Source organism: Talpa europaea (genome assembly GCF_964194135.1).
Source record: "Talpa europaea genome assembly, chromosome: 9".
NCBI lineage: Eukaryota > Metazoa > Chordata > Mammalia > Eulipotyphla > Talpidae > Talpa > Talpa europaea.
This window is the reverse complement of record NC_140076.1, coordinates 22,792,194-22,820,156: the sequence shown is the minus strand read 5'-3', so window position 1 is coordinate 22,820,156 and position 27,963 is coordinate 22,792,194. Positions and strand designations below refer to the sequence as shown.

At 45.7% G+C, this 27,963-nt stretch overlaps 1 protein-coding gene across 1 annotated transcript in view; it reads left to right on the top strand.

Moving 5' to 3' along the window:
- Positions 1-298: 298 nt before the first annotated feature.
- The window catches only part of INPP5B (inositol polyphosphate-5-phosphatase B), a gene marked incomplete at both ends in the record, with an annotated part of 50,009 nt that continues 22,344 nt past the window's right edge, over positions 299-27,963 (top strand). Inside the window, 6 exons of the mRNA XM_084242273.1 lie at positions 299-355; positions 1,060-1,154; positions 2,710-2,807; positions 2,930-2,959; positions 4,223-4,333; positions 8,607-8,693. Of these exons, the coding sequence (XP_084098399.1) occupies positions 299-355; positions 1,060-1,154; positions 2,710-2,807; positions 2,930-2,959; positions 4,223-4,333; positions 8,607-8,693 (478 nt within the window). The remainder of the gene's footprint in view (positions 356-1,059; positions 1,155-2,709; positions 2,808-2,929; positions 2,960-4,222; positions 4,334-8,606; positions 8,694-27,963) is intronic.

Sequence of the window (27,963 nt, the reverse complement as noted above, 5' to 3'; positions counted from 1 at the left end):
CCCCACCTCCATCATGTGGAATGGGCCCCACTTGGGAATAACTGGATGCCTGCCCAGACAAAGGGCAGTCCCTCCCACCAGGGCCAAAGGGATGACCCCTCCAGCTGGACACTTTAAAAGGCCCTTATAAGGAGGAGGGAGAAGATCAGGTCCCTCTACCTTCTCCCTGAACAAAAAAGGGCTCTCCTCCTTGCTCCCCAACTCTCTAAGGCAGCTCCATCACCTCCTGGGTAACTTGTGGACCAAATGGGATTCTCTTTGTCATCTCCCACAGTGTGTCTGCTCAGCAGGGACCAGTATGGACCAGTCTGTGGCGATCCAGGAGACTCTGACTGCGGGGGAATATTGCATCATTGTATCCTTCCCAGCACTAAGTCCCCAATACTGGGCCTGCTGGATCCTTGGGAGTAGAATGGAAGGTGTCTGCATGTCTACCCCTTCTCCTCCCTCTCTCTGTGCCATCACAGGGGGAGAAAAACAGTATTTACCAAGTGCTTATTCCTGGACTCGCTGCCGGATGCTTTATTTATTTATTTGTTTAAACTAAGAACTTTTTTTTTTTTTAAAGATTTATTTATTTATTTATTTATTTATTTATTTATACAAGCACTGGGTACAGTCAGAAGTGCGGGAGGGTGAGAGGATTCACCAGAGCCAGAGCGGGGAACAGAACAGGCAGACTGACGAAATACACTGCTGAGGGGAGCAGCGGGCGAGGCAGGAGAGGCAGGAGAGGTGTGCGTGCCATGTGGGACCCTCGCCAGTGGCCGGGGATTGAGCCGGTGCTGCAGAGGCTGCGGGCATCTTTGCAGCCCTGTGCTCAACCGCTGTGCCACCAGGGGAGGCCCATCTGCCCGATGCTTTAAATTGTGGTATCCTCCCACCTCCTGTGAAGGTGGGAATCGTAACCTCCATTTCACAGGTGGTGAAAGCACAGAGAGGTGAAGCAACTTTCCCAAGGCCACACCGTGAATTGTATGGGCCAGGGAAGGGCAGGGAAAGTGGGGCAGGCTGAGTTGACTCCATTTTGCTCAGATTTCCCTTGACCCTAAACTGTAGGCGGTACAAGGTGTGCTGTGTGAGGGAGACAGCCGGCAAAGCCGCCTCCTGGGGCTTGTGCGCCACCGCCTGGAAGGTGGGGGCCAGGAATACGCGTAAGTAAGGGATTCCCTCCTTGCCTGTCTGACCCAGGGTTATTCTTCACTGTATTCTCCAACAGGACTTCGACCATCCCTCTAGGGCAGAGTCTGAGTCTTCTAGAATAATTATGATAATGATAGTTAACATTTTTGAATGCTAAATTCTTTTTTTTTAAAGATTTATTTATTCATGCATACAAGAACTGGGGTACAGGCCAGATGCGCGGAAGGATGAGAGGATTTACCAGAGACAGAGTAGGGAACAGAACAGGCATACTGACTGAAATACACTGCTGAGGGGAGCAGCGGGCGAAACAGGAGTGGTCTGCCACACCATGTGGGATTCTTGCTGGCCTGCCAGGATCAAACCTGTGCTGCAGAGGCTGTGGACAGCTTCACAGTGCTGCGCTCAACTGCCTGCACCACCAGGGGAGGCCCTTTGAATGCTAAATTTTAAGCCCTTATCATTTGCCCATATCATTCGCAAAATGTGATGAGGAAGCTTCTTGAGCAGAGGCATTTTGTCATATTGTTCCAGACCTTGAGCCTTATGCCTAACTGCCTAAGTTGGTTCGAATCCAGTCTTCATTACTTGTAAGCCCCATGATTTGGAGCAAGTTCTTTTATTCCCTCAATTTTTCCAGAATAAAGTGGTTATTACATGTAATGTGTTTAAAACACTACGAAGCACATAGAAAGTGCTCGGTGTGGCCCATATGTTACAAAGAAGGAGAAAGAATAAAAAAAAATACTTGTCACAGTTCTCATAGGCAGAAAGTGAGCCCTTCACTTTCAGAGTTGGGGTGGGGGCTCTTAGACATGATCTCATCCACCAATCACACTTTACAGATGGAGCAACTGGTTCAGAGGGAAAGGGTGACTAAGTGGGGTGACTAAGTTGCACTGTAACAGGTACCCACAATGCTAGAAGGCTATCAAGTATGTATTTACTATCAAAACTGGTGCTCCCGCAAAGGAGATAAGTTTAGCTTTGATGACCTAGCTATAAAATTGCATGCAGAAGCGCAATTTACAGTCGCCAAATTAGGGAAACAACCTAAGTGCTCCCGAAAAGATGAGTGGATCAAGAAGATGTGGTATATTTACACAATGGAATATTACTCAGCAGTCAAAAAAGATAAACTCATGCTATTTGCAGCAACATGAATGGAGCTAGAAGGGATAATGCTAAGAGAAATAAGGGTCAGATAAAGACAAGTTTAAAAACTAACGCTTGAAGGTTGACTGTAGAACTGAAGCATCCAGAGGGAGGAGATGGGATGGGGGGAGGTGTAAGAACAAAAGGAAGGAAGCACAATGGGCTATGGAGGCAGACTCGGGGGACTTGGCGGTAGGTGCTCTATAGTGGTGATACCTGATGGGGGGTCCTAATATTATCTCAATTAAAAAATAGGTAGATAAATTGATTAAAAAAAATAATTGTGTGGAGAGTTGGGTATCACCAGCATAGCCCTGGGGACCAAAGAGGGAGTGTGAGCACCCAAGGCCCCCACATAGGCCCGTGGGATAGCCAGTGGGCACTGTCCTCACCTCTGCTTCCTGCCCTTAGTCTCTTCCTGTACACACATCGGAGGATGGCCATTACCGGGGATGATGTCTCTTTGGACCAGATAGTGCCAGTCTCTCGGGACTTTTCGCTGGAAGAAGGTGCCACAGTGGGGTGGTATGAGGCATATTTCTGCCCTTGTTGGGTGTGGGGCAGCGGGAACAAGGGCAACACTGGGGCTGGGGTGCACAATTGTTAAGGGCCTTTTTATTTCCCTCCCCAGTGTCTTCAGACGGTGAACTCTACATTCTTGGTGAGTGGTCCTTTCGGTCTGGGTCCCAGCTGGGGGAGAGGAACAGCATGTACAGGGAGAGGAACGGTGTGGCGTGAGAGCACCCTCTGAGAGCCTCATGTTGGCAAGCAAGACTCAGTGGAAGCTGGCTCAGCCCACCTCTGGGGCCACAGTTCCCAGCACTGTCTGCCAGCTTGTTGCACTGGGAACCCTCTGGGTGCTTCTATCACCTGAGCTGTGGCCTCATCTCCCCACGGAGCCCTTGCGCATGCTGTTCCCTCTTTCTGAAAGCTTTCATGCCTCTTGTCACTCAGCCAGCTCACCCTTCGGGATTTCAATTCATACTTGACTCTTCCCAGGGAGACTTGGTTGAACTCCTGAAGTTGTGCATCAACTTATTGATGTGCATTCCTTTTTCTCGTCCTGCCAGCTACCTGCCACTCACAGTGATTTAATCATTTGTAGTGACTGATTTAATGTCCGACTTCTTTGCTAGGCTGTAGTGATGGTAGTATGATAGTAATAATAATAAGTGAATGTTTAACTAACAGACACTACACTAAGCCTTAAGCACATCCTATGGTGCTTTGCTCACAACAACTCTGAGGAAATCAGTTTCCCATTTTACAGCCAAGATACCTGAGGCCCAGAGAAATGAAGTCATTATTAAGTGATGGAGCTAGGATTTAGATTCAGAATCCAGACTCTAGAGCACCCACTGTTTATCATTCTGCCAGATGGCTCCTACTCATTCATCAGCTCAGCACAGGATTCTGTGTGCCCATCTCGAGCCTGCTGGGTTCTGGGTGCCAGCTACAAGCAAAGCACATGCACAGTCTCCCTCCCTGAAGACAGGCCGCATGCCTATTCTCTCCACCATGGTGTCCCCAGTGCCCAGCATGTGCCTGGCACAGTCAGGCACACTAACCAATGGATAACCCTTCTTGTCTGCTCCTCTTTGCTTTTCACTCCATTTATGGGGTATAGATAGATGACAGGTCAAGAACTCACCCTCTTTCAGCCCTACCTGGTACTGCAAGGCTTAGTGACTTTTTAGAGCCCGGGTTCACCCCCTCTGTAGAGTGAGGATGATGTTAATTTGGAGCTGAGGGTACAGAGGGTTCGCTTATTTCCCCAGCAGCTGTCTTTAGGGAATTGCTTACAGGCTGAAGGGGTTTTGGGACCTTGGGCTGCTTATTCTCCATTTTCGGGAGTCTATCCTTAAGGTGCACCTCAGTACTTAGCTCCTGAAGGCTAAGAGTTCACTTCCTCCCCTCTCCGCAGGCTCAGATGTGACTGTGCAGCTGGACACAGCGGAGCTCAGCCTCCTATTCCAGCTCCCCTTTGGTTCACACACCAGGATGTTCCTCCAGGAAGTCGCCAGAGCTTGTCCAGGTAGGTAGGACCCTGGCTCTCAGAGGGCAAAGGGCTGGCTGGGCCTGATCTCTCCACTCCCATTGACTTTGCACACTTTGGACTCACAAGCCCAGTTTCTGTGCCTTCTCAAAGCTGCTGGCACGAGGCTGTAGAGCCCGAGGCTGCCACCTAAATACAGTATTTGCGTTTCAGTTTTCCCATTTTTGGACCTGAGTTTTAACCTCTTTGCCTTCCTGGTCCTGGACAGAGCTGCACAGGGCAGATTGTGATTCTCAAGAAGAATCTCTTAGAATTTGGAAGGTCAGCAATTTCTAGGTCTATCTTCCTTTTCTCTGCCAACCACAGCCAAAACCAAGGGAAGTCTGTCACATGGGCTCTGTTGCTCTTAAATCCAGCTCTGTCCTTCTCTGTAGCTGAGAAAATGGTCTAGCTTTGGCCTAGCAGTGAGAGGTTAGTGGCATCTGGAACAGAATTTGTTTAGATTAGGAGAACAGCCAGGCAGATAAAAGAGAGTTTGTATAGAGCAGAGGAATCAGCCACAGAACAGGCAAATTTAAGCCACCAGGTGCTGGGTTGAGATGCTTCCCTGACGCCAGTACTTACTTCCTTTCCAGCTAGCATCTTGTCTGTGAGGGACAGAGGGGAGAACTTTCCTTCTGTCATGGTTTCACTTGGAGCCTGAACACCAGCTTAGATTGCCCGATGTGCCAGGAAGGGTACTGGCTTTGAATGCAAACTGGGGTAGGGGAGAAAGGAGGTAGAAACAAGATTATAGAACCTTGAATGCCTGCTAAGGGGTTGAAAGATTATTCTACAAGCAGGGGGGGGATTTAGCTATACATCTTAAACTAACAATTGTAACTTATTTTATGATTATCAGTAGTAGTTATAGGAGAGGTAATATAGTCATAAAAGTGAGGCGTGTGAACTTTGAAGCTACACAGCTCCTTGTGTTTGAAACCTATCTTTGTTGGACCCTAGCTGTGTGACTTTGGGCAAGCCACCTTATCTCTCTGAGCCTTAGTTTATAGACTTATATTTGTGAAGAATAGCTTCCTCATGGGGTTGTGAGAATTACATAAGATAACACATGTGAAAGTGTCTAGTGCCTACTTGGAGCTCAGAGAAATTTTTCCTGCTTTGGTACAAAAGGGCTTATAACTTCATTGGTATTCATTGTTGACATATTGTGTGCTAGGCACTGTTCTCAGAACTTTCCCCATATTATCTTATGGCTTGTCTTAGAAGGTAGGTATTGTCAATGTCTCCATTTTACAAGTGAGGAAACTGAGGCTCAGAGAGGTTAAATGTCTTGCCAGAGTTTATAACTAGTAAACTATAGAGACAGAGCTAGGCAAGATTAGCTTACCCAAGAGCTCTTAAGTTTTGTTCTAGCGCTTCCTTTGCTCATGCCACCCTATCCCATATAAATGACTCCCAGAAGGCTTCACACAGGAGGTGAGGTTTAAGTTGAAACGTGAAGGATGGATGAGTTTTCTCCCAGGCAGGCAACAGTTACAAAGGGCAGTAATAACTGCCCTGGGAGGGAAGAGCAGGTCCTTTGGGAATGAACCTGAGGTAGAAGGAGGGTGTGGAAAGAGCTGAGCCAGCAGAGGCCAGCAGAGGCCAGCAGAGGCAGCTCAGGAAGAGATTTAAATCACTAACAAAGAGCCTGGACTTTGCCCTATAGCTTGTGGGAAACTGTAGGAATTTTAAATCAGGGAACGATAAGGCAGGATTTGCCGGTTAGAAAAGTTCTTCCGGCAACTGGTGCAGAAGGGTGAAGAGCCTAGAATAAGGAGGTTACAAGGAAAGTATTGCAGTGGCTTAGGTATAAAAAATGAGGCTTGGTCTAGGGCTTAGTGATGGGGAGGAAATAGGGAGGATGAACTGGTGAGGTCAAACTGATGAGAATGAAGGTGCTATGGGCACAGTGAGCTGGGTTGTGTTCACATCTTTATCCCCAGTGGTTACAAGAGTGCCTGCACATAGTAGGTGCTTAATAAATGTTTGTTAAGTAAATGAGCAAAGCATGGTACTTAGCTGTGGGAATGAAGGAGAGGAGTTGAGAATGACTTTCATTTTTTAGGTTTAGATATCTGTCCATCAGCCTTCTTACCCTTTCTTTCTTCTAAGAAGTCCCTGCTGGGCTAACTGGCAGGGAAACTACTAACTCAAGTCCTCCGAGCCTTTGTCATGATGTGGACTTCCTCAGGGAAGGGCCTGGATGAGGGAGGAGAGGTGTCTTAGATATCAATCAGCCCAACCCTTGCATTTCACATATAAAGGGCCTGGAGTCCAGGATGAGGTTACAGGTGAAAGGAACTCATTTTATTCCCATCCAGACCTTGGTGGATGATCTTGTGCAGCACAAAAGGCCAGGACGTAGAAGTGCCTTACTAAAAGACCACAGTTAAAAACTAAACCAAAACAAACTGTAGAAATCTAATTGTAGAACCTAGGTTACTAGAGAAGGGGGAAGGGGAGCAAAATGAAGGGGAGAGAGAAGGGGCCCAGAGGATTATGGTGGGTTATTGGTGCTTTAGTGGTAGGAAGAAATCATACACAATATTGTAAGCCAATGTTACCTGAATAAAAAATAATTTTTAAAAAGAGAAAAAAACATAATTAAAAAATTAGTCAACATTAATTGAGGGCCTTCCTGGTGGCACAAGGGGTTGAGACGCAGCACTATGAAGCTGTCCACAGCCACTGCAGCACAAGTTCAATCCCCGGCCAGGGAGGTGACCCACATGGCGCAGCAGACCTCTCCTGACTAGCCCACTGCTCCCCTCAGAAGTGTATTTCAGTAGATCCATCTGTTCTGTTCCCTATTCTGTCTCTGATGAATCCTCTCACTCCCCCACACCGCTGATGTACCAGACATTTTTCTAGGCATCTAGACACCACACAACAACCATGTTCTATTCAGTGTTTTGAGCAACACTAGAAAACAGATACCCTGTGTTATAGGTGAGTGAGCTGACACTGAAAAGGTAAGTAACTTACCCAGTGTCACTTATCAATTCAAATAACAGGAGCACATTTGGAATCTCAGCTTCTAACTCTGGAGCCCATGTTGTCCAGAGATTTCAGTTCAAATTCGGCTGTGCCATTTCTTAGATGCACTTCAGACTCTAAGTGGAGGGAGACCTTCTGTGAGAAGTCAGGTCTTGGCTTTATTCTGTGTGAACTGAAAATTTGAATGTGCCTAAACTAGTATTCCAAGAGTTTTGTGAGGATCATATGCAGCAGTGCATGGGTTGATAGCATGTAAATGCTGAACATAATCTAAAAGCTGTGTCTGACAGTGCCATTGTCAGGACTGGGGCCCAGCTCTCTTTACTTATGATGTGCTGACAGGTCCGGTTCAGTTTGATCAGGTTCACGCAGTTGAAAGGGATCGGGCAGCATAGGCATTAACAGCAAGTGTTTGGGGGTCAGGCCTGGGTTTGAGAGGTAGAAGAGACTCAAGAATTGCTAGGAATGGCGATCTGGTTATGCGGGGGATGGAAGGACTTGTTTTTTTTTTAAAGATTTATTTATTTATTTATACAAGCACTGGGTACAGTCAGAAGCGCGAGATGGTGAGAGAATTCACCAGAGCCAGAGCGGGGAGCAGAGCAGGCAGACTGACAAAGTACACTGCTGTACACTGCTGAGGGGAGCAGTGGGCGGCAGGAGAGGTCTGCGTGCCATGTGGGACCCTGGCTGGCGGCGGGGGATTGAACCGGCGCTACAGAGGTTGCGGCAGCTTTGCAGCCCAGCACTCAACCGCTGCGCCACCGGGGGAGGCCCGGAAGGTTTTGTCTTGAAGGTCATCAATTTCACAGCAAGCACAAGGTTTTTACTTGGAGTGTATATTTATCTTGAATGTCTTGCAAGTTGCCGATGGAGATTATAGATAAAGTCCCTAACCTACTTTTTCTCTAACAAATATTTGACTCTGCTCCTCACCTCACTGTGACCTTAGGCTTGGCCTCTCTGAGCTCAGTTGCCATGGGATAATCGCTTCCTACCTCCTAAAGTTGGTGGTGAGGATAAGGAGATAATATACTTATGAAGCACAGACCTTGGCACAGTTACCAGAAGGTCGGAGGAGTGGTGCGGGTCCACCGTGGAAGAGCACGTCTTTTTTCACATTCTTCACCCGTCCTGTGGGCACAGAAAACAGGCTTGGAGTCCATCCTGAGAGGCTTAGCAATTTGCTCACGGTCATGCGATGACAATACAGAGGTAGAACCGGCTCTTCAAGCCCCTGCTTAGTGTTCCCTCCTTGTTTCTCCCATAGGCTTCGACCCAGCGACCCCTGATCCGGAATTCCTGTGGCTGTCTCCATACAGGTGCACCAAACCGCGCGGTTGGAACTCGGCCCCAGGTACCTGTCCGGGGCGCGCGAGAATTGGCCGAGACAAGTGTCGGTCTCGAAAAGAGCGGCGGGGATTGGAGGAGGCCCAGCCTAAGAGGGCGGTACCCATTCTGATTAGGGGCGGGGCCATGGAGCATACCTGCCTTCGATTGGTGCAGGTGGCATGCGGGGGGCGGGCTCCCCGGGGGGCGGGGCGGACCCCTCTGGGGGCGGGGCGGGCGGTGCGATGAAGAGCTTGAGGAAGCTGGCAGGGAAATGTCCGCCGCCGCTGGTTCTCGGGAACGCGACTCTGCAGGTCCGGGGGGCGGTGGGGAGCCGGGTGGCGGGCCTGGGCCGGGGCAGGCAGCGGGTCCGACCCTCGGGGGGGCAGGGCCTGTGGGCTGGCGGGTGGACGCACGGGGCAGAGATCAAGGTCCTGGCCCTTCGGAGGCGGGGACTCGGCTGATGTTCCGTGGGAATGTTATTCTTAGCCGGGCGTGATGGGGGATGGCGGGGGACTCGGGGAACCCGAGGCTGGGCTTGTGGTCAGGTTCCGTCCCTGACTCTCTGTGTGACCTGGGGTCGGTCTCTCGCCCGCCCTGAATCTCCGTTTCTCCATCCTGCCCTTCGGTCAGTTTCTTTAATCCTGTCCGCCCGAGTGTGGCTTGAGTGGGTGGAGGCGCACCCCCCACAACAAAGCCTTCCCTGCGGTGAGGAATGGGGAGTGTGGGGGGTTGTCTGGCCCTCTCCTCGGTCTTCAGTCCCTGATAGTGTGGTTTGTGCGCAGACCTGGAGTCCAGGAGAGCAGTGTGCTCTGGGACTGGAGGCCAGGATGAGGTTACAGGTGAAAGGGACTAGATTTTTTTCCACCCAGCCCTTGGTGGATAATATTGTGCAGCACAAAAGGCCAATTGTTGAGCCAGAGGTTGTCTTTGGGGGATGGAGAGGCCCAGGGCAGCAATTTGGGTCAGTCTGGTTCTTTGGGAGGACCTGCAGACCTGGATTCTCTGTATGGCTCCTAGGTTTTCTGCAAGGGCTCCCTGGTGCTTTTTTCTCTTGGATGTAGCTCCAGTTATCTGCAAGCTTGGCCATGACCACTAGTATCCTTTGTGCCCCTTTTCTCAAGGGCCATGAAGAGTGTGTCAGGTAGCTGTGTAAAATTTGGGCCAGCACTCCACTTGCTCTTACAAGGCATGGAAACTATGAGGGGTGGGGAATAGCATGTTGCACAAGTTTGTAAAATGAGAGGAAACAAGACGAGCAAAGGACTTCCTCAGTGCTTGCGCTTTCCCTTTATTGCAGCCACCGCAGATGCGGTCAGTCGAGCACCTGATGGAGCTGCTAGTTTGCATCTTTTTTTTTTCTTTCTTTTCTTGTTGATAGTTTACATCTTTCATGCGCTTATCTCAGTTCAGTTGAAGTGTTGATCTTGAGACAGCTGTTGCTTCCATTTCCATGGTATTCTGGGCCAGGTGCTGGGACAGGTCCTGCCCCCTTTGAAAGAGGCTGCCAGAATCCAGACCACAGGTGAAGAACAGAAGAAGGTGGGTTCTGTCTTTTCAGCCAGCATGCCAGCCCAGGCTGTGGGAGTGCTCAGTATCTTAGTAGAGGGAGACCTGTGAGAAGTCAGGACAGCTCTGAAGTCAGTTATCTGCCCCTGGGTGATAAATATGCAGTGACCTCACAATCTTTGTGTTTCTTTCAAAACACAAAAATTGGCCACATGCTGGTGAAACCAAACCGAGAATTTCGTTTCATTTTTAGTTAAAAATGATTTGTCCTTATGGTAAGTGGAGTTATAATACTAATTGCTAAGTTGCTCATGTTAAAGAAATGGCACTGAACCCCAGCTCTGTTTGGGTCATCTTTGTTTCCAGAGTTGCTCTGGTCTCAGAGAAGAGTTACACCTACCACAGGTAAGAGGAACTTTTGGACCTCATCTGGATGGTCTGGACAGTCCAGACCCCAAGGGAAACACGTAGTAGATTTGTTTCTTCCTAGGTACATATGATCAGAGTACCTACTTCCCGATAGCCTGGGGAGCCAACCCGAGGCAAAAAAGGCGACTTAGAAATGCTACTTGCAGTGTGTTTGGGGAGAAACTGTTATCCCAGGAACTGACAGTTTGATAGAGAGGGATCTGAAGGTTCATAACTAGAGGTAAGTGTGTGTAGGTTTGGCCCAGCAGGACTTGGTCCTTGTCGGTCTGGGTATTTGCGGAGCCAAGGTGAATTCAGTCTTCACTTCTTGCCTTTGCCTTGATAGAGAAAGGATGCTTTGATAATTCTCTACAAAATGTCCATTCTTTTCTTTGGTTTGTCTCTGCTGGATACAGGGGTGTCAACCATGGTAGGGTTTATGGTACAGATGTGAAGTTCGTTTTATATTGGAGCCCCTGTCTCCACATTCAGACTGGTGTCTTTGAACTAAGTTGTGATGTTGCAGTGGGATGTAGTGCTTCCAGTGGCAGCCTATTCATCCAATTCTTTTGGCTTCTGCAGCTGCTAAGACCTTGCATTGGCCTCAGACAAGTAGCTGTTGTAAATAGGGGCTTTTCTGCTTCCCGCTTACTTAACTGCTGTTTTTTTGTGTGTAGCCTTTTCTTTCCTATTATGCTGAGCAATTGATGGTGCTGTTATCCAGAAAACCCCTTGGATGATCCTGCCTGGGAGTCAGTACTCATCCAAGTCATCATTCAAAGTGTTGCCCTGCATTTCATCCTGGGCACATGCAAAGTCCTGGAGCTGTGTTCTGGAGGATTCTGAGCCTTGCATTAGGAAGGAAACAGTTACTCAGAAGTCCTACTAAAGCTATTCCAGGCTAATTTAATGAAGTGATAATGACAACACAGTTTGGTCTTTTTTTTTTTTAAGGTTTATTTATTTATGCATACAAGATTTGGGGAACAGGCCAGAGACGTAGGGGGTGAGAGGATTCACCAGAGACAGAGCGGGGAGCAGAACAGGCAGACGGACTGAAGACACTGCTGAGGGGATTAGCGGGTGAGACAGTAGAGGTCTGCCTCGGCCATGTGGGTTTCTTCGTGGCCAGCTGGAGATCGAACTCATGCTTCATAGGCTGCGGATTGCTTCATACTGCGGTGCTTAACCCTTTGCGCCACCAGGGATGCTCAGTTTGGTCTTTTGAAGTGGTTTTCTTAGTCCATGGTTGATTCAAAGTGAGCTAGCTTTGTAGTAATTCAAATTTAAAATGAGATGAGCTCTGAGTAGTTTTTCCCCTGGACCCAGGAAACAAAGCATTAAAGTCTGGCTTGAGAAAGGAAATGAATGCTATTTATATCCCAGGGTAGCATAACGCATAACGTAGATTACCAGAGTAGAAGCCAGAGAGAATGTAGGAAAATAGCCCACGGGTGGCTTGGTCCTGGTGGGTGTCTCTCTTTCCCCTCCTCCCACCCCCTCTCACTCTCCCGTTCTTTCTTTTTTTTCTCTCCTTCCTCCCCACCACCCCCTTGAAGCTCTGGAACTTTGCTCTATCCGTGTCAATAAGTCAGATGTCTTACTATCATATCTTTCTAGCATGGAACGAATGAACTTTCCTAGATGTTTATCCTGGAGGTAGAAACATCACCCTTCATCTCTGCATTTGTAGGAAGCTCTGCAGGCTTCTAAGCAAATTAATTCGGAACACTTGTTTCTTTAAATGAAAGAGAACTGTCATCTTTTACCCCCTCCTTTTGTTATTCTGTACTCCATTTTCCTCCTTTGTCCCATTTAACCTCGATTTTGTTTCTAGTACAGGAGAACCCCCAGAAGACTTTTCTTTGCTTCTGAAAACAGGTTGTTTGGAGATTGTACAGTAGGAGACTAGAGCAGGAAAGGTGATCCACAGACCTTCAGTTAGAAGTGGAGCTCTGGGGCCTCCCCAGTGGCGCAGTGGTTGAGCGCTGGGTTGCGAAGCTGCCCGCAGCCTCTGCAGCGCCGGTTCGATTCCTGGCTGCTTCCCGGCCACCGGAGGAGGGTCCCACATGGCGCGCAGACCTCTCCTGCCGCCCGCTGCTCCCCTCAGCAGTGTACTTCGGTCCTTCTGCCTGCTCTGCTCCCCGCTCTGGCTCTGGTGAATTCTCTCACCCTCCCGCGCTTATGACTGTACCCAGTGCTTGTATAAATCAATCAATCAATCTTGTAGAAATAAATAAATAAATAAATCTTTAAAAAAAAAAAGAAGTGGAGCTCTGCAGAGCCTTCCTGGTGACACAGCGGTTGAGTGCTGGGCTGCGAAGCTGCCGGTTCAATCTCTGGCCAGCAGGCGAGGGTCCCACATGGCATGCAGACCTCTCCTGCCACGCCTGCTGCTCCCCTCAGCAGTGTACTTCGTCAGTCTGCCTGTTCTGCTACCCGCTCTGGCTCTGGTGAATTCTCTCACCCTCCTGCACTTCTGACTGTACCCAGTGCTTGTATGAATAAATAAATAAATCTTTAAAAAAAAAAAAAGAAGTGGAGCTCTGCAAAGGAAAATCCTCAGGGACAGAAGGTTCAGAAGAGGGAGGCATCAACATTTATATATTAGAGAAAGACAGGGTTGGAACATAGACTCCAGCCAATTTGTATGTTTTCTTTCTTGCTTAAAATATCCTATAACAAATTTGTGACTTTACCAGTAATGCTTGTGAACTGAAGCTAACAAATATGAATGGTGAGGATTTGAACAAAATGTTTATCTAAGGGGTCTGGATAGCTTTATTTTTACTTTCGTGATGGCACCTTGGGACAATAGTAGTTATGTTTCTTGACTTTCCTACCCCCACCCCTTGGTAAAATGGGAGTGAATGTTTGTATCTTGGAATGTCACACTGGATTTAAGAATGCAAAATTGTTTTTAGGGGTGCTTTTGTTTGGGAAACACATTTAAGAATTGCAAATTCCTACTTCTAAGAGCTTAAAGACTCGCTGCCCCTTTTGGGGTCTGTTCTTGGCTGGTTTCTTCCCAATAACTGCACTTGTCATCTGTCATCTTTACCCCTTCCCTCCCTCCAGTTTCTTTTGTGTTCATAAGTCACTTTTAAAAACCTCAGTCATCCTTGATGCTCCCTTCTCTTCCATCTGATAACCAGGTGCTATCCATTGGTTTTCTATAGTGCCTGTCCTGTCTGCCCGCATTTTAAAATCCCTTGTGAGTTCATGTTGGTATCCTTTTTCCTGAACTGTTGCGGGGTCTCCTGATAAGTCTTCCTGATCTTCAGTCTCCTCCCTCGGGGTCTCCTTAGAACAGAATTTTTTTTGTTTTGTTTTAAAGATTTATTTTTATTTATGCATACAAGAGCTGGGGTACAGGCCAGAGGTGTGGGGGGTGAGAAGATTCACCAGAGACAGAATGGAGAACAGAACAGGCAGACTGACTGAAATACACTGCTAAGGGGAGCAGGAGAGGTCTGCTGTGCCATGTGGGTTGCTCCCTGGCCGGCTGGGGATCAAACTTGTGCTGCAGAGGCTGCTGATGGCTTCATAGGTTGCATCTTAACCCCTTGCACCACCAGGGAGGCCCTAGAAAAGAATTTTTTCACGTCCTGCTGTTTTGTATGTGAATGTGAATGTGGTGTCACGCCCTGTTGCCAACAGAATAAAGTTCAGCTTCTTTACAAGGGTATTTGAGTCATGCACAGCCTAGCTTCAGCCCCCTTTTCTTGTCTTATCTGCCACGACTTACCTTTGTTTCCATCTGACTTCAAACATGACTGCTTATTATTTCTAGACAAAGCCCTGTGCTTTTTCAAGTCTTCCGTGATTGCTCATTTAGGTACATTTTGACAAGCTGGAACTTGCTACCCATAGCATTTTGCCTTCTCCCAAGTGCTGCTTAACGCTTTGTATATCAGTAAGTGTCCAAAAAATGCCTTCCTTTGTTTGAACTTAAGAAACCTGGTGTCCTGAGTGCTGCCGCCTGCCCTGCCTCTGTGGAGCTCCTGCCCCTTCCTCTTTGAGCATGCTCTGCACTTTCCCCCCACCGCCTTCCTGGTGTGCTCTTGCTAACTTCTCTTTCAGCTTTATCACTAGACCACAGGCAGTTCACGGAAGGTCCAGTGAAGGGAGAGAGCCTGGAGGAAAAAGTCCTCATCTCTCCAGCAGCCTGTCATGCTGCAGCCTGTTGCTGTGATATCATTGCTGTGTGGTCTTCCTCCTTGAAAGTCAGTTGGTGCTAACTTACATTGGATTTGTATATGGTGCAGATTGTATTTTGAGATGAGGACTTTAAAGTCTACAGGGCATAGGATATGTTTTTAGAGCTGTCTCTGCTCATTTTAAATGCCAGATCTATGGTACTTAAAATTTTTTTTTTCAAAAAAGAAAGAAAACTGAGAAGCAGGGTTACCTGACGTTTAAGAAACTAACAGAACTATTTGAGGTGGTGGCCAAGCCGAAATAGGAAAAATGGGTTCTTTGCGTTCTTTTTAATACTGGTGCCCTTTGTTGTGGGCTGTCCCCAAGAGTTTTCTGCCTTGTGTATTGCGTGCCATATACTTAGCTCCCCTTTGTCATAAGAGTAAAAGCCAAACTCCACGTGGCATCCCAAGTCTTACAGTTTGGTCCTAAATGTATTTAACAGAAATGTATGATGAAAAAGCAAAATTAGAAAAATGACATCTCATTGTTATGACTAGTATTACTATTAGCAGTTTCCATTTCTTATTGTGGGTCTACAGGCTTCATTGTGCCACAAAAGACCATTTTCGAGATTGGGAGATTGAGACCTAGAGAGGGTCAGTGACAGAGTTGAGACTAGAATGCATGTTGACGTTTGAGTCTAGTGCTGGAGCCCTAACGCCTACACTCTTTTGTATCTCCTGCTGCTTCTCAAGCAAAGCCTTTCATTTCTTCTTATACTACTTAGTCTGGGCTTACCATAATGCCATGACTTTGTGCTGAAATTATCTTCTGTCACAGAGATGCTTTCTGAACCCCATGTTTTTCTGATAGTTAATATCGTTTATTGCTGAGGCGTATGGACCATCAAGCTAGATTCCTTGGTTTGAATCTGGTTGTGTCATTTATTAGCTGTGTGTTCTTAGGCAAGTTACATAACTTCTCTGTGTTTAGTGTTTATCTCCTGTTCTGTAAAATGCAGATAATAATAGCATCTTCCGGGCCTCCCCGGTGGCGCAGCGGTTGAGCACTGGGTTGCGAAGCTGCCCGCAGCCTCTGCGGAGCCGGTTCGATCCCCGGCTGCTCCCCGGCCACCGGAGGAGGGTCCCACATGGCGCACAGACCTCTCCTGCCGCCCGCTGCTCCCCTCAGCAGTGTACTTCGGTCCTTCTGCCTGCTCTGCTCCCCACTCTGGCTCTGGTGAATTCTCTCACCCTCCCGTGCTTCTGACTATACCCAGTGCATGTGTAAACAAACAAACAAACAGATAAATAAATAATACATGCCTCTTTAAAAATAAATAAATAAATAAATCTTTAAAAAAAAATTGCATCTTCCTCATGGATTAGTTCTGAAGATTTAATGTACATTAAGTGGTTAAAGCCAGGCTTGGCATGTGGTAAGCATAAGTATTTGCTATTAATATTAGTCATGATTATATTATTTTCACTGTCATTAACATAGCCTGACTTGGATTCTGGATAATTTGATCTGGGTCTGTTTATCTCCATATGAATTGAACTTAGTGCTTGCTGGTGTGCGTTGCCTGCCTTAGACTGAGAGAGCCCATGGGATAGGTCCCGATGACGTGTCCACAGTGTGGTGTCACTGATAAACATGGAACCAGTCCACATACTCCTGCCATTTTGAGCTGCCAGGCTTTTTGCTGACATGGTTTTACGGGTTCTTCTAGTGAGCTGGGAATGGAATGCCAAGGCCAGTGATTGAGAAGATAGGAAGGATCTTCTCCTCCTTGACCTATCTAGTCGATGCTCAGGAAGGGGAGGACGTGTCACCCACTAGTGACAGCCACACCCCCACACATCCTGTGGAGGTATGTGGGTACTTTTGTTTTGTTATCCAAGCAGATGTATCTCTTCTCTTCAGATAGTACTGACCACTCAGGGTTTATGTTCTCCCTGAAGACATTGTGCACATATTTGTAAAAGGAGAGCCATGGAGTCAAGCAGATCTGGGTTTTACTGTCCATTGTGCCATTTCCTGACTTGGCTCTGTCCTTGGGCCTGTCTGCTCTCTGCTCTGAGCCTCTGTATCCTTATCCGTAAAATGAGGCCAAAGATCAGCAATAGCACATGAAGCATTTAGCACAGTCCCTGGCTCTTAGAGAGTTCTCCAGAGATGGTGGTCACTCTTGTCCAGGCATTGGGGGATCAGGAGTGGTGGCCCACAAGGAAAAGAGCTAACAGTCCTCATTCTCTGCTGGGTATCAGGCACGGGGTTAGGCTCTTGATCCATTTTGATTTCAGTTGTTTATCCTTTTGGCTTCTCTCTGAGGTGGGTGGTGTTATCCTCATTTTACAAATGAGGAAACAAATTAAGTAATTTGCTTGAGGTCTCATGTGAGGTAATGGGTGGAGTGAGTAAAATCACTGGTCTAAAGTCCAAGGCTGCAAAAATACTCTACTTTCTCTTAAAGTGTCAAACAAGTTCTGTGGACAAGAAGGCCTTCTGAATCCAGAGAAATGACTCCCAAGGATGAAGGTGGTTGGGAGTTAAGATGGCTTGAAATAGGAGAGACTTTCTGTAGTGGCAGAGGGAGGGTGGCACACATCGGCAGCCTGTCTGATTGGATGGTGCTGCCTCTGGTGGTGGGTGGGGAGAGGGAGTAGTGCCAATTGAACTATGCCAGTTCAACCAGCTTGGACCTTAACTTGCAGATAGTGGTGGACTATGCAAAGTTTAAGAGCTGGGAGAGATGAAATCAGATTTTAATCTGACCAAGTTCAGAGACTAAATTGGGTAGGAGGAAGTGGGAAATCTCTTAGCTGGGTAGATCTCTTTGAGGTAGCAGGTGAGGGGAGGATGGCCTAGAGGAAGGCAGCTGTGCAACTGAAGAGATTGATGGCCTGCTGGTTCTGGGGGCCCGAGCAGAGGGATGAGCAAATGGCAGGATTGAAACCTGATGGACAAGAGCAATGGTGCTAGTGACAGAAGGAGAGCCCAGAAGCCACGCCACAGTTTTACATGGGACCCACTCATGTACCAACATCTTGTAGAAACATCCAGTAGACGGGCCCGGGGTGGGGGGCGGTGCAGCACTGAGCACAGGCAGGGCTGGACAGCTCCGTTTAGAATCGACTTCCATGGCTGATGGCACTTGTAGAAGGGAGAGAGAACAAGATTGAAATGTGGCTAGTGACTACTGTTTCGGGTAGTTCATTCTGCAGTGTCCATCGTCACAGAAAGTTCTATTGGGCAGCAATAGTCTAGCTCTTGGGGAGTACCTCTAAATAACTAGGGCACATGTGAGGGTGGGGGAATGGAGCAAAAGGAAGAGACAGAGGGGCGGTTGAATTAAGAAATGATGTTGCTGCCTCTCAGACAGGTCTCAAAAGCAGTGGGGTACTTGGATTTAGCTATGATTCTACTCCTTTTCCCTATGTGATGCCATGACCCAAGTCAGTGGGAGGCCCGGCTACAAGACTCTGAAATGAAGGACTTGCCTCCTGTCTTTGTTCTATAGATCTGGGCCTTCAGAAGGTCGGGTTTGGCTTCTAAGCACCTTTTGTCCATGCAGCGAGGGATAGTTAACCATAGGAAAAGAAGGCGGCAACCACAGCAGACAGAGACTGTTATCGCTATTCAGCTGAGGAAGCAGAAGCTGAGAGAAGTTAGATGGTTGCTCAAGGTCATAGAACAAGTGGTGGCAATATCTGTCATGGACACTACCCTTGACTCCAAAACCTTTGCACTGTGTGTCTATGTGTTTAGCTGTTTGCTTGTTTATTTCCTATACAGAAAATATATGTTATTGTAGCTAACTTTGGAAGTACCTGTAAGCAAAAAGTAAAAGAAATCCTACCTCTCACAATGACTGCTATTGACATTTTGGTGTGTCCCCTTCCTGACTTACCCACGTGCAGGCGTGTTTGTCTTTGTAAATATGTCTTTGTAAGTATGTCTGTAGACACATACTCCAGGCCTTTCTGACACATACAGATATGTCAGAACACGCCCTTAACTATCCTCCACAAACCCTTATCAGCAGTTCTGAAATGCAAAAAGCTCCGAAGACTGAAAAATAATTTTTTGTAAGTCTGGCTCAATTTGGCAGTAAGACTTATTTGAACTGACATAAGACTCTATAGGCTTTATTTATCCTACTAAATAAATATTTATCCTACTAAGTGTTACTACTTAAAGTTGCACCATGGATATATATTTGAAGGGGTGTTATCTCAGACCCAGCTGGGGGTGTTATATAATCTACAGCAGAAGTAATGTATTACTAAACTCCCCCATATTCTGAATTCCAAAATTCCCTTGGCCCCATGGGTTTCAGATAAGGGATTGTAGATCTGTGTTTGATGCTACTGCAGCTTGGAAGGAGGGCTAAGGAAGGAGCCTCAGGGTCAAGTTATCTATTTAGCAAGGCATGTGAGAGGGATTTTGTTCTGCAGAGTATGCAGTGCAATGCACAGAACTTGCAACAACAAAAAAGAACACTTCTGCATTTTTATACATATAGTTACACATGAACTGCTAAGTTGGCTCCTACTCAGTAAGCTGGGGTCCACAGATAAAATAAACATGAGTCTCTGCTGCCAGGAAGTTTGTGGTGTAGCTGAAAAGGTAAGACAAATAAAGAACTAAACACAGTTATGGCTCCACTGCGGTAAATGCCTTGATACAGGTAGGTCCCGGGTGTGTGAGAGTAGGAGCAAGCCAGTAAGGGCTTTTTGAAGGAGATGACTCCTGAATTGAGTCTTGAAGGATGAGTTTGACATTCATCACATGACACTGGAATTCGTGGTTAGGGTTAGTTAGGATGTACCCTGAACCAGAGTGTGGTGAGGAGGCAACATCCGAAAAGATAGAGTTTGGTATGACTGGACTGGGGGGTGGAGGAGAAGAGGTTGGAGTGGGTGGTGGCAATGAGGCCAGAAAGGTAGTCTGGGGTTCAGTATAAAGGTCCTGTGTTCATACTCAGAGGTGTAGGTTTTATTCCAAAGATGACAGATGTTATTGAGAGAGTGTATGAATAAGAATGACCTCAGGGTCTCCACAGTGGCACAGCGGGTTGAGCGCAGTGCTGTGAAGCTGTCTGCAGCCTCTGCAGTGCCAGGTCGATTCCTGGCCAGCCAGGGAGAGACCCACATGGCACGGTCGACCTCTCCTGCCTCGCCCTCTGCTTCCCTCAGCAGTGTCTTCAGTCCATCTGCCTATTCTGTTCCCCACTATGTCTCTAGTGAATCTTCTCACCCTCCCACACATCTGGCCTATACCCTCCCCCCCCCCAGGTTCTAGTATAAATAAATAAATCTTTAAAAATTAAAAAATAAAAAAAAAAAGAATGATCTCGGATTGGCATTTTCTTCTAGATGTTGGCAGAATGGATTGCTAGGACTGAGAATGGAGCCAGGGAAATCATTGCATATTCTTTCCAGAAGGGCCTCAACTAAGGCATGGCAGTAGGGATAGGGAAGAGGGTCAAGTATACAAATAGTTAGGAGTGAGGATTTGTAGGATCTGGTGAGCGAGAACGTGGGAACAAAGGAAAAAATCCCAGACATCGCCTACCTGATTGGGTGACAAGGGTTTGGAGGTGTGAGGTTGGAAAAGGGCAAGGTTGGGAGTAGGGAAGCAGGGGAGGAGGCAGGACAAGAAGCTGCAGCCAGAGAGGAAACCATGGGGCTGTGTGACGGTCAGTTTGGTAAACAGTTGCTGACAGCCAGCTTCCATGCCAGGTTCAGGAGAGAAGAGATTCCGAGAAGACTGCCCTGTGGCTGGAAATCCCCCAAATCATGCCTTAAAGTTTCCATCCATAGAGTCACGAATGAAGATGTTCCAGTCCTTGCTGCTGGGCTGGGGCCAGGAGAGGTACAGGGAAAGCATCGACAAAATGTAGGTCTGCAGGGTGACCCTCTGCTCAGTACAGGGGCATAAGCGGGGTACTCGGGGATGAGCCTTTCAGTCTGGCTGTCCAGAGCTCCCCAAAGAAACAAAATCCTGAGTGAGTCCTCAGAAAGCACTGACATGCAGAGAACTCTTATTCCTTAGCTTGCCTTGGCATATTATAAAGCACCAGTAGGTATTTCTGTTAAAGTCATACTTTATAGATGAAGACACTAAGACCCGCAGAGAGGAAGTAGCTGGTCACATCGTGGTACTAAAAGGGAACAAAGGAATAGCAATATTTTGGTTCCTAAACTGTGCCGAGGCACCCTGAGCTACTGCAGTGAACTCAAGACACTGGAACTTTTAAATGTGTTAGGGTAAACAGATACTGGGCATCTGTTGAACTCCGGAGGAAAGTCTAACTCACAGTAGTTCATAGCTTCGACATTAGATGGTGCTGTATTCCATTCAACAACACATCTTTGTGAAGCTGGTTTTTCAGTGGCTGCTATGATCAAAAACAAGTACCACACCAAAACCAACGTGGAAGGTTGGGTTTCAGGGCCTGATAAGTCCTACAGCACCCATCAGGCACACTTGCCTCCTCCATAGGAAACTGTGGTTAGTTAAGATGAAATAGAAACATTTTTTTTTTTATTTCTGTGTATTTTTTTTTCCAAACTGTCACTTAATTCTTATGGGAATTAAGTTATTAGGACTTTAATACTTAGTTGTTTATTTTGAATACTTAAACAGAACTGTTAGGTATTTTTTTGGCTTGGAAGCACTTTGAACAAGTTATTGTGACAGGAAGGGTGCTCTGAACCTTTGGAGCAAGGGGCAGTGATGTGGGGTGGTGTGGCCTGTTAGGTAGGGTGTGTGGGGCCGCTGACATTTGAGCAGAGGCCTGGGTGAAATGGAGCGAGCACTGTGGAGATCTGGACGAAGAGCATTGCAGGCAGAGGGGTCAGCAAGAGCAAAGGCCCTGGCTTGGGAATAAGCTTAACCTGATCCAGAAACAAGAAAAAGGAAGTATGGCAAGATGGAGCCTGAGTGAGGTGGAGCGCGGTGCGTGAGACCAAGGAGAGGCAGAGGCCAGCTTAGATAGAGCCTTAGCAGCTCTATTCAGGGCATTGGATTTAATTCTGAATGGGATGGGAATCATCTGATATAGTGACTTACTTTCTTTTTTTTTTTTTTTCCACATTCACTTTTGCTGCTACACAGAAAATGACAGAAGGGTAAGCATGGAAGTTCAAAAATAGAAGTTCCACCTTCAAAAAGAGAACTTACAAGTATATTTTTGAAGGTAGTATTTACCTGAATTACCAGTGAATTAGATGTGTGTATAAGGTGAAAAAAGAGGAGTGATAAGTGAATCTTGGGCTTTTATTCTGAGCAGCTGGTTGAATGATAGAGCCATTTATTAAGAAGAGGACTAAGAGGGGAAATGACTATAGGAATCTGGAGTTCAGGTGAAAGGTTCAGGCTGGAGATGTAAATTTTGGAGTGATCAGTGAGCTTTTTTTTTTTTTTAAATTGAGCTATAATTGACTTATTAGTTTCAGTTGTACAACATCATGATTTGATAGAAAATGATTACCACAGTAAGTCTAATAACATTCATCCCTATACATAGTTACAGAATTTTTTTTGTGTGTGTTGAGAACCTCCTAAGATCTCTTAGCAAATTTCTTTCTTTCTTTCTTTTTTTAAAGATTTATTTATTTATCCATACAAGAACTGGGGTCTATGCCAGAGGTGTGGAAGGTGTGAGAGGACTTACCAGAGACAGAGTAGGGAGCAGAACAGATGGATCTATTAAAATACACTGCTGAGGGGAGCAGTGGGCAAGGCAGGAGAGGTCTGCTGTGCCATGTGGGTTAGCTCCCTGTCTAGGGATCGAACTCATGCTGCAGTGACTGGGGATAGCTTGATAGCACCGAGACTTTAACCCCTGGGCCACCAGGGAGGCCCTGTTAGCAACTTGCAATATACAATACAATATTCTTTACTGTAGTCACTACACTGTCCATCACATCCCCAGAACTTGCTTATCGTACAACTGGGAGTTTGTAACATTTGACCCCACCTTTTGCCCACCTTCTGTGCCCTGCCTCTGGCAGTCACCATTTTGTTCTCTGTATCTGGGAGCTTAGGTATTTTGTTTATGTTGACTTTTTTAGATTCCACATGTAAGTACGGTCAATGATGCTTGTCTGTCTCTGACTTCATTCACTTAAGCATAATGCCCTTCCTCATGTTCCATACATATTGTCACAAATGGCAAGATTTCTTTGTTTTTTAAGGCTGAAAATATTCCATTGTCTAGATTTACTACATTTTCTTTATCCATTCATCCATCAGTGGACACTTAGGTTGTTCGCATTTTGGCATTGTAAATACTGCTGCAATGAAAATGGGAGGGGTAGCTGTCTTCCTCTGTATTTTCACTTTCTCTAGATAAATGACCTGAAGTGGGATTACTGGATCATACGGTAGTTCTATTTTTAATTTTTTGAGGAAACTCTGTGCTGTTTTCCATAGTGGCTGTGCCAGTTTACATTCCAACTGTAAGCCAACTGTTTACAAAGGGTCCTTTTTCTTGTATCTTCACCAATACTTGTTATTTCTTCCTGATAATAGCTTTTCTAACGGGTGTGAGGCGATCACTCATCGTGGTTTGACTTGCACTTCCCTGAAGTTTAGCGATGTTGAGGGTAAATGGCCGATGAGGTTGCCCAGATGAGAAAGAGTGTAGCTAGAGGATAGGTCATTACTAGCACCTTGCCTGAAATCTTTCTTGGAGGTAGGGAGTGGTGGTAGATGGGGAAAGGAGGTGCCTTCAAGGAAGAAAGGACGTGTTTATTGAAAGAGGGAGTGGTTGTCCATAAAGTACTGCTGGAAGCAGTGGACTTAGTTGAAAATTGAGTGACCACTGGATTTGGAAACTTGAAGGTTAGCAAACTTGAAGGTTATAAGAGTTGTGGAGACAGGGGCCGAGGCAGCGGTTAGAAAGAGACTGGGAGGTGATGCAGAGACTAGATAAACCATTCAAAGAGTTTCTATATCAGTCCTTAGTATGACTTTTAAATTTAAAAAAAAAATATTTATGCATAGAAAAACTGGGGTGTGGGCCAGGTGCAGGGGGTGAAAGGATTCACCAAAGACAGAGTGGGGATCAGAACAGGAAGATCTACTGAAATACACTGCTGAGGGGAGTGGCGGGTGAAACAGGAGTGGTCTGCTAATCATGTGGGTTAGCGCCTTGGCTGGGGATTGAACTCAGGCTGCTGCAGTGGTGATAGTGTGAATGCACCACCAGGGAGGCCCCTATGACTTTTTTTTTAAAATAAGCATTTCAATTTAAGAATAGTTTTAGATTTTCAGAAAAAATTATAAAGACAGTACAGAGATCCCATATATTCCACACTCTACTATTACCTCACATTAGTTATGGCACATTTTTCACAGTTAACAACCACTATTGATAAATTATTTTTTTAAAACATTTATTTATTTATGCATACAAGAGCTGGGGTACAGGCCAGAGATGTGTGTGGGGTGTGTGTGAGAGGATTTACCAGAGACAGAGTAGGAAACAGAACAGGCAGACTGAAATGCACTGCTGAGGGGAGCAGCGGGTGAGTCAGAAGAGGTCTGCTGTGCCATGTGGGTTGCTCCCTGGCCTGCTGGGGATCCAACTTATGCTGCAGAGGCTGCGGATTGCTTCATAGTGCGGTGCTTAACCCTTGCGCCACCAGGGAGGCCCACTAATTGATAAATTATTGACTGAAGTCCATCCTTTATTCAGATTTCCTTTGTTTTAACCTTGTGTCCCTTTTTTGTCCTGGGAACGCACCTCGGATCCCACATTACACAAGTCATCTTACCACCTTACGCTCCTCTAGGCTGTGACTGTCACTTTCTTTGTTTTTGATGACCTAACAGTTTTGAGGACTCTGGTTAGGTGTTTTGTAGAATGGCCCTCAGCTTGGTTTTGTCTGGTGTTTCCTCATGGTTAGACAGAAGTTATCTGTTTTACAAGGAAGGCAACAGATGTGAAGTCTATTTTTACCACAGCATATCAAGGTATGACTGTCAGCGTCAAATCACTGTGGACCTGAACCTTGATCATCTGGCTGAGGTCAACGTGGTCAGGTTTCTCTGCTATAATAAATCTTTTTTTTTTAAAAAAAGATTTATTTATTTATACTTACAATAACTGGGGTGTAGGACAGAGGTACAGATGTGCGTGTGTGTATATAAGGATTCATCAGAGATAGAGCGGGGAGCAGAACAGGCAGGTCTATTGAAACACACTGCTGCAGGGAGCAGCGGGCGAGACAGGAGAGTTCTGCTGCACCATGTGGGTCACCTCCCTTGCTGGGGTACTGTGGATAGCTTCATAGTGCTGTGTCTTAACCCCTTGCGCCACCAGGGAGGCCCTGTTTATCCACCATTAAAAAAAAATCAATTATTTATATCAGTATGGGCTAACACTTATTTTATACCTTGAGTTATCACACAGTACCACTTTATTTGGTTGCTGAAATTGTTCCAACTATGGCCATTGGCGCTCTTTCTAATAGATCCTGAGTCCCTCAGGCTTAACTCCTATCACTGTCAGCATTTTTGCCTTTGTTTTTATTTCTTTTTTTTTTGAGCAATTTCTTGCTTTCTGGCACCACAAAATGCTGCATGCCCACCATATATACATTGTGCCCACTCCTAAAATAACAGATACAAGGAACTCTGCTTTTCCTATTGGGAGAATGGCATTCAAAACCAAGGTCTGGGCATTAAGTATGGTCCTTGCTACTGGTGTGTCCTACATCTAGACTCAGAAAAAGGAAATATATGTGTATACTATCAAATATATTTACCTATAAATATACATACCTATAAATATTTCTTTATGCAACCATCTGTATCTATATTAAGGTAAGTTCATACTATTTCCAGCTCTACCTTATTACCATATCGATCACTGAAGCCTCCTGCCCTTATTTATCTGGAAGCTTCCACTCCAACAGGGAGAAATCTGACTCCTACCATCTACCATTCACTAACTTAATTGTTCAGCTCCAGTATTCATATATAGTGGTTTCAGATTTAATCCACACACACCCCCCATTATGGGAAACTACATTATCAACTAGAATATAATGCTTGTTTGTAGTGTCTTTTTGCTTTTAGTTTTATGGATTTCCAAAGTTACTTAGGTCAGCACTTTTTCTCTCCCCACTTTAGTGAGGTGTTTCACACATTTATAATATACTAGTAGATTCTTTTATCATTTTCTGCATTTCACTCAAGGAACTCCTGATCTCGTAAGTGATTTTTTTTTGGTAAAATTGTGTGCATTAGGGTTCATTCTTTGTGCTGTAAAGGTCTATGGGCTTGGAAACCTGTGTCTTATATCCACCCTTCTAGTTTTTTTTTTTTTTTTTAAGATTTATTTCTTTATTTATACAAGCACTGGGTACAGTCAGAAGCACGGGAAGTTGAGAGAATTTGCCAGAGCGGGGAACAGAATAGACAGACTGATGAAATACACTGCTGAGGGGAGCAGTGGGCGCGGCAGGAGAGGTCTATGCACCATGTGGGACCCTCGCCGGCGGCTGGAGATTGAACCAGCTCTGCAGAGCCTGCGGGCAGCTTCGTAGCCCAATGCTCAACCACTGTGCCACCAGGAGAGGCCCACCCTTCTAGTTTCTTACAGAATTATTTCACTGCCCTAAAGCCCTAAAAAGTCCCCTGTGCTTTACTTATTTAATCCTACTGCTCCCTCACCCACCCCCTTGGCAACCACTGATCTATTTATCATCTCTGTAGTTTTCCTTTATCCAGAGTGTCGCATGTCCAGTATGTAACTTTTTCAGACTTAATAATATAAATTTTAGAGTTATTCATGTCTTTTGTGGCTTGATAAATCATTTCTTGTTTTTGCTGAATAATATTTCATTATATAGTTATACTACAGTTTGTTGATCCATTCACCTATTTAAGGGCATCTCGGTTGGTTTCAGTTTCTCATGATTTTAAATAAAGCTGCTATAAACATTTGCATGCAGGTTTTTATCTGAACATACATTTTCAAATGAAAAAATACCAGGAGGATGATTTTTGGATCACATGGTAAGGCTATGTTTAACTTTGTAAGAACCTATCAAAGTGCTTCCAAAGTAACTGCACCATTTTCTATCCCTACAGCCAATGAATGAGTTACTGGTTGCTCCACTTCCTGTTAGCCATTGGTATTATACGTTTTTTGGCTTTCAGTCATTCTAATAGGCATCCCAGTATGCATTCACTAACTTAGATACCTTGGTTCTGTCACTCAGTGAGAAAAAAAGCAAGAGAAGTTAAATCTAAGTAGAATTCAATCTCTAGAATTAATTAACTGTGAGATTATAGAATTCTGGAAACACCCTATTCTGCTTCCCTCTTTCTTATTTTTGGTCTGTGCTAAAGCCAATGGAGAATAAGATCTGAAACATTCCAAAAGAACGCTATAGACTTGACCTTAGATATTTATATAAGGCACATAAGGGACCCATATTTATCCAGTATTTTCTATTAATTGTTGAGTGATTGAACTGCTTATAATATGCTAACTGGTGTGCTGGGTGACGGGGATATGTACAGTTTTGTCTTCAGTAAGCTTATAGCCTAGCTAGGGAGATAGTTCCAATGCATCAAGCTATGATGGGAGAAATGCAGGGAGCTAGAACACCAATGTCAGGGCACCTTACCAGTATAGGATGGGCCAGGGAAGTCTTCTAAGACGTGAACTCTAAGATGTGGCCAACAACCAGAATTGGCTAACTACAGACCATAGGCCAAATCCAGCCCACTACCTGCTTTTGTATAGCTGGTGAGTTAAGAATTGTTTTTACATTTTTAAATGTTCAAAAAGAATTTAAAAAGAATAACATGTTGTGATGTGAAAATTATGTAATATTCAAATTTCATTGTTCATAAGTAAGATTTTATTGGAATACAGCCATGCTCATGGCTACCGTTACACTACAACAGCAGAGCTGAATAGTTGCAAGAGACTGTGGCCAGCAAAACCTAGGACATCTATTCTCTGACCCTTTACAGAAAATGTTTGCTGACTCCTGGCCACTGGATGGATAGGACATAGCTGTATAGAGCAGAGTGAGGAAGAAGGAAGTGGGTTTCTGATGGGATATTTGTATAACAGCAACAACTATGATATAATATATGGTATTCAGGATCCAGACTGGGAAGAGCCAGCCTGGAAGAGCTTTTAAAAGGTCTTGATGTGTCATATTTACTTAGAAAAATCTCCTGACCACAATAAAGATTGG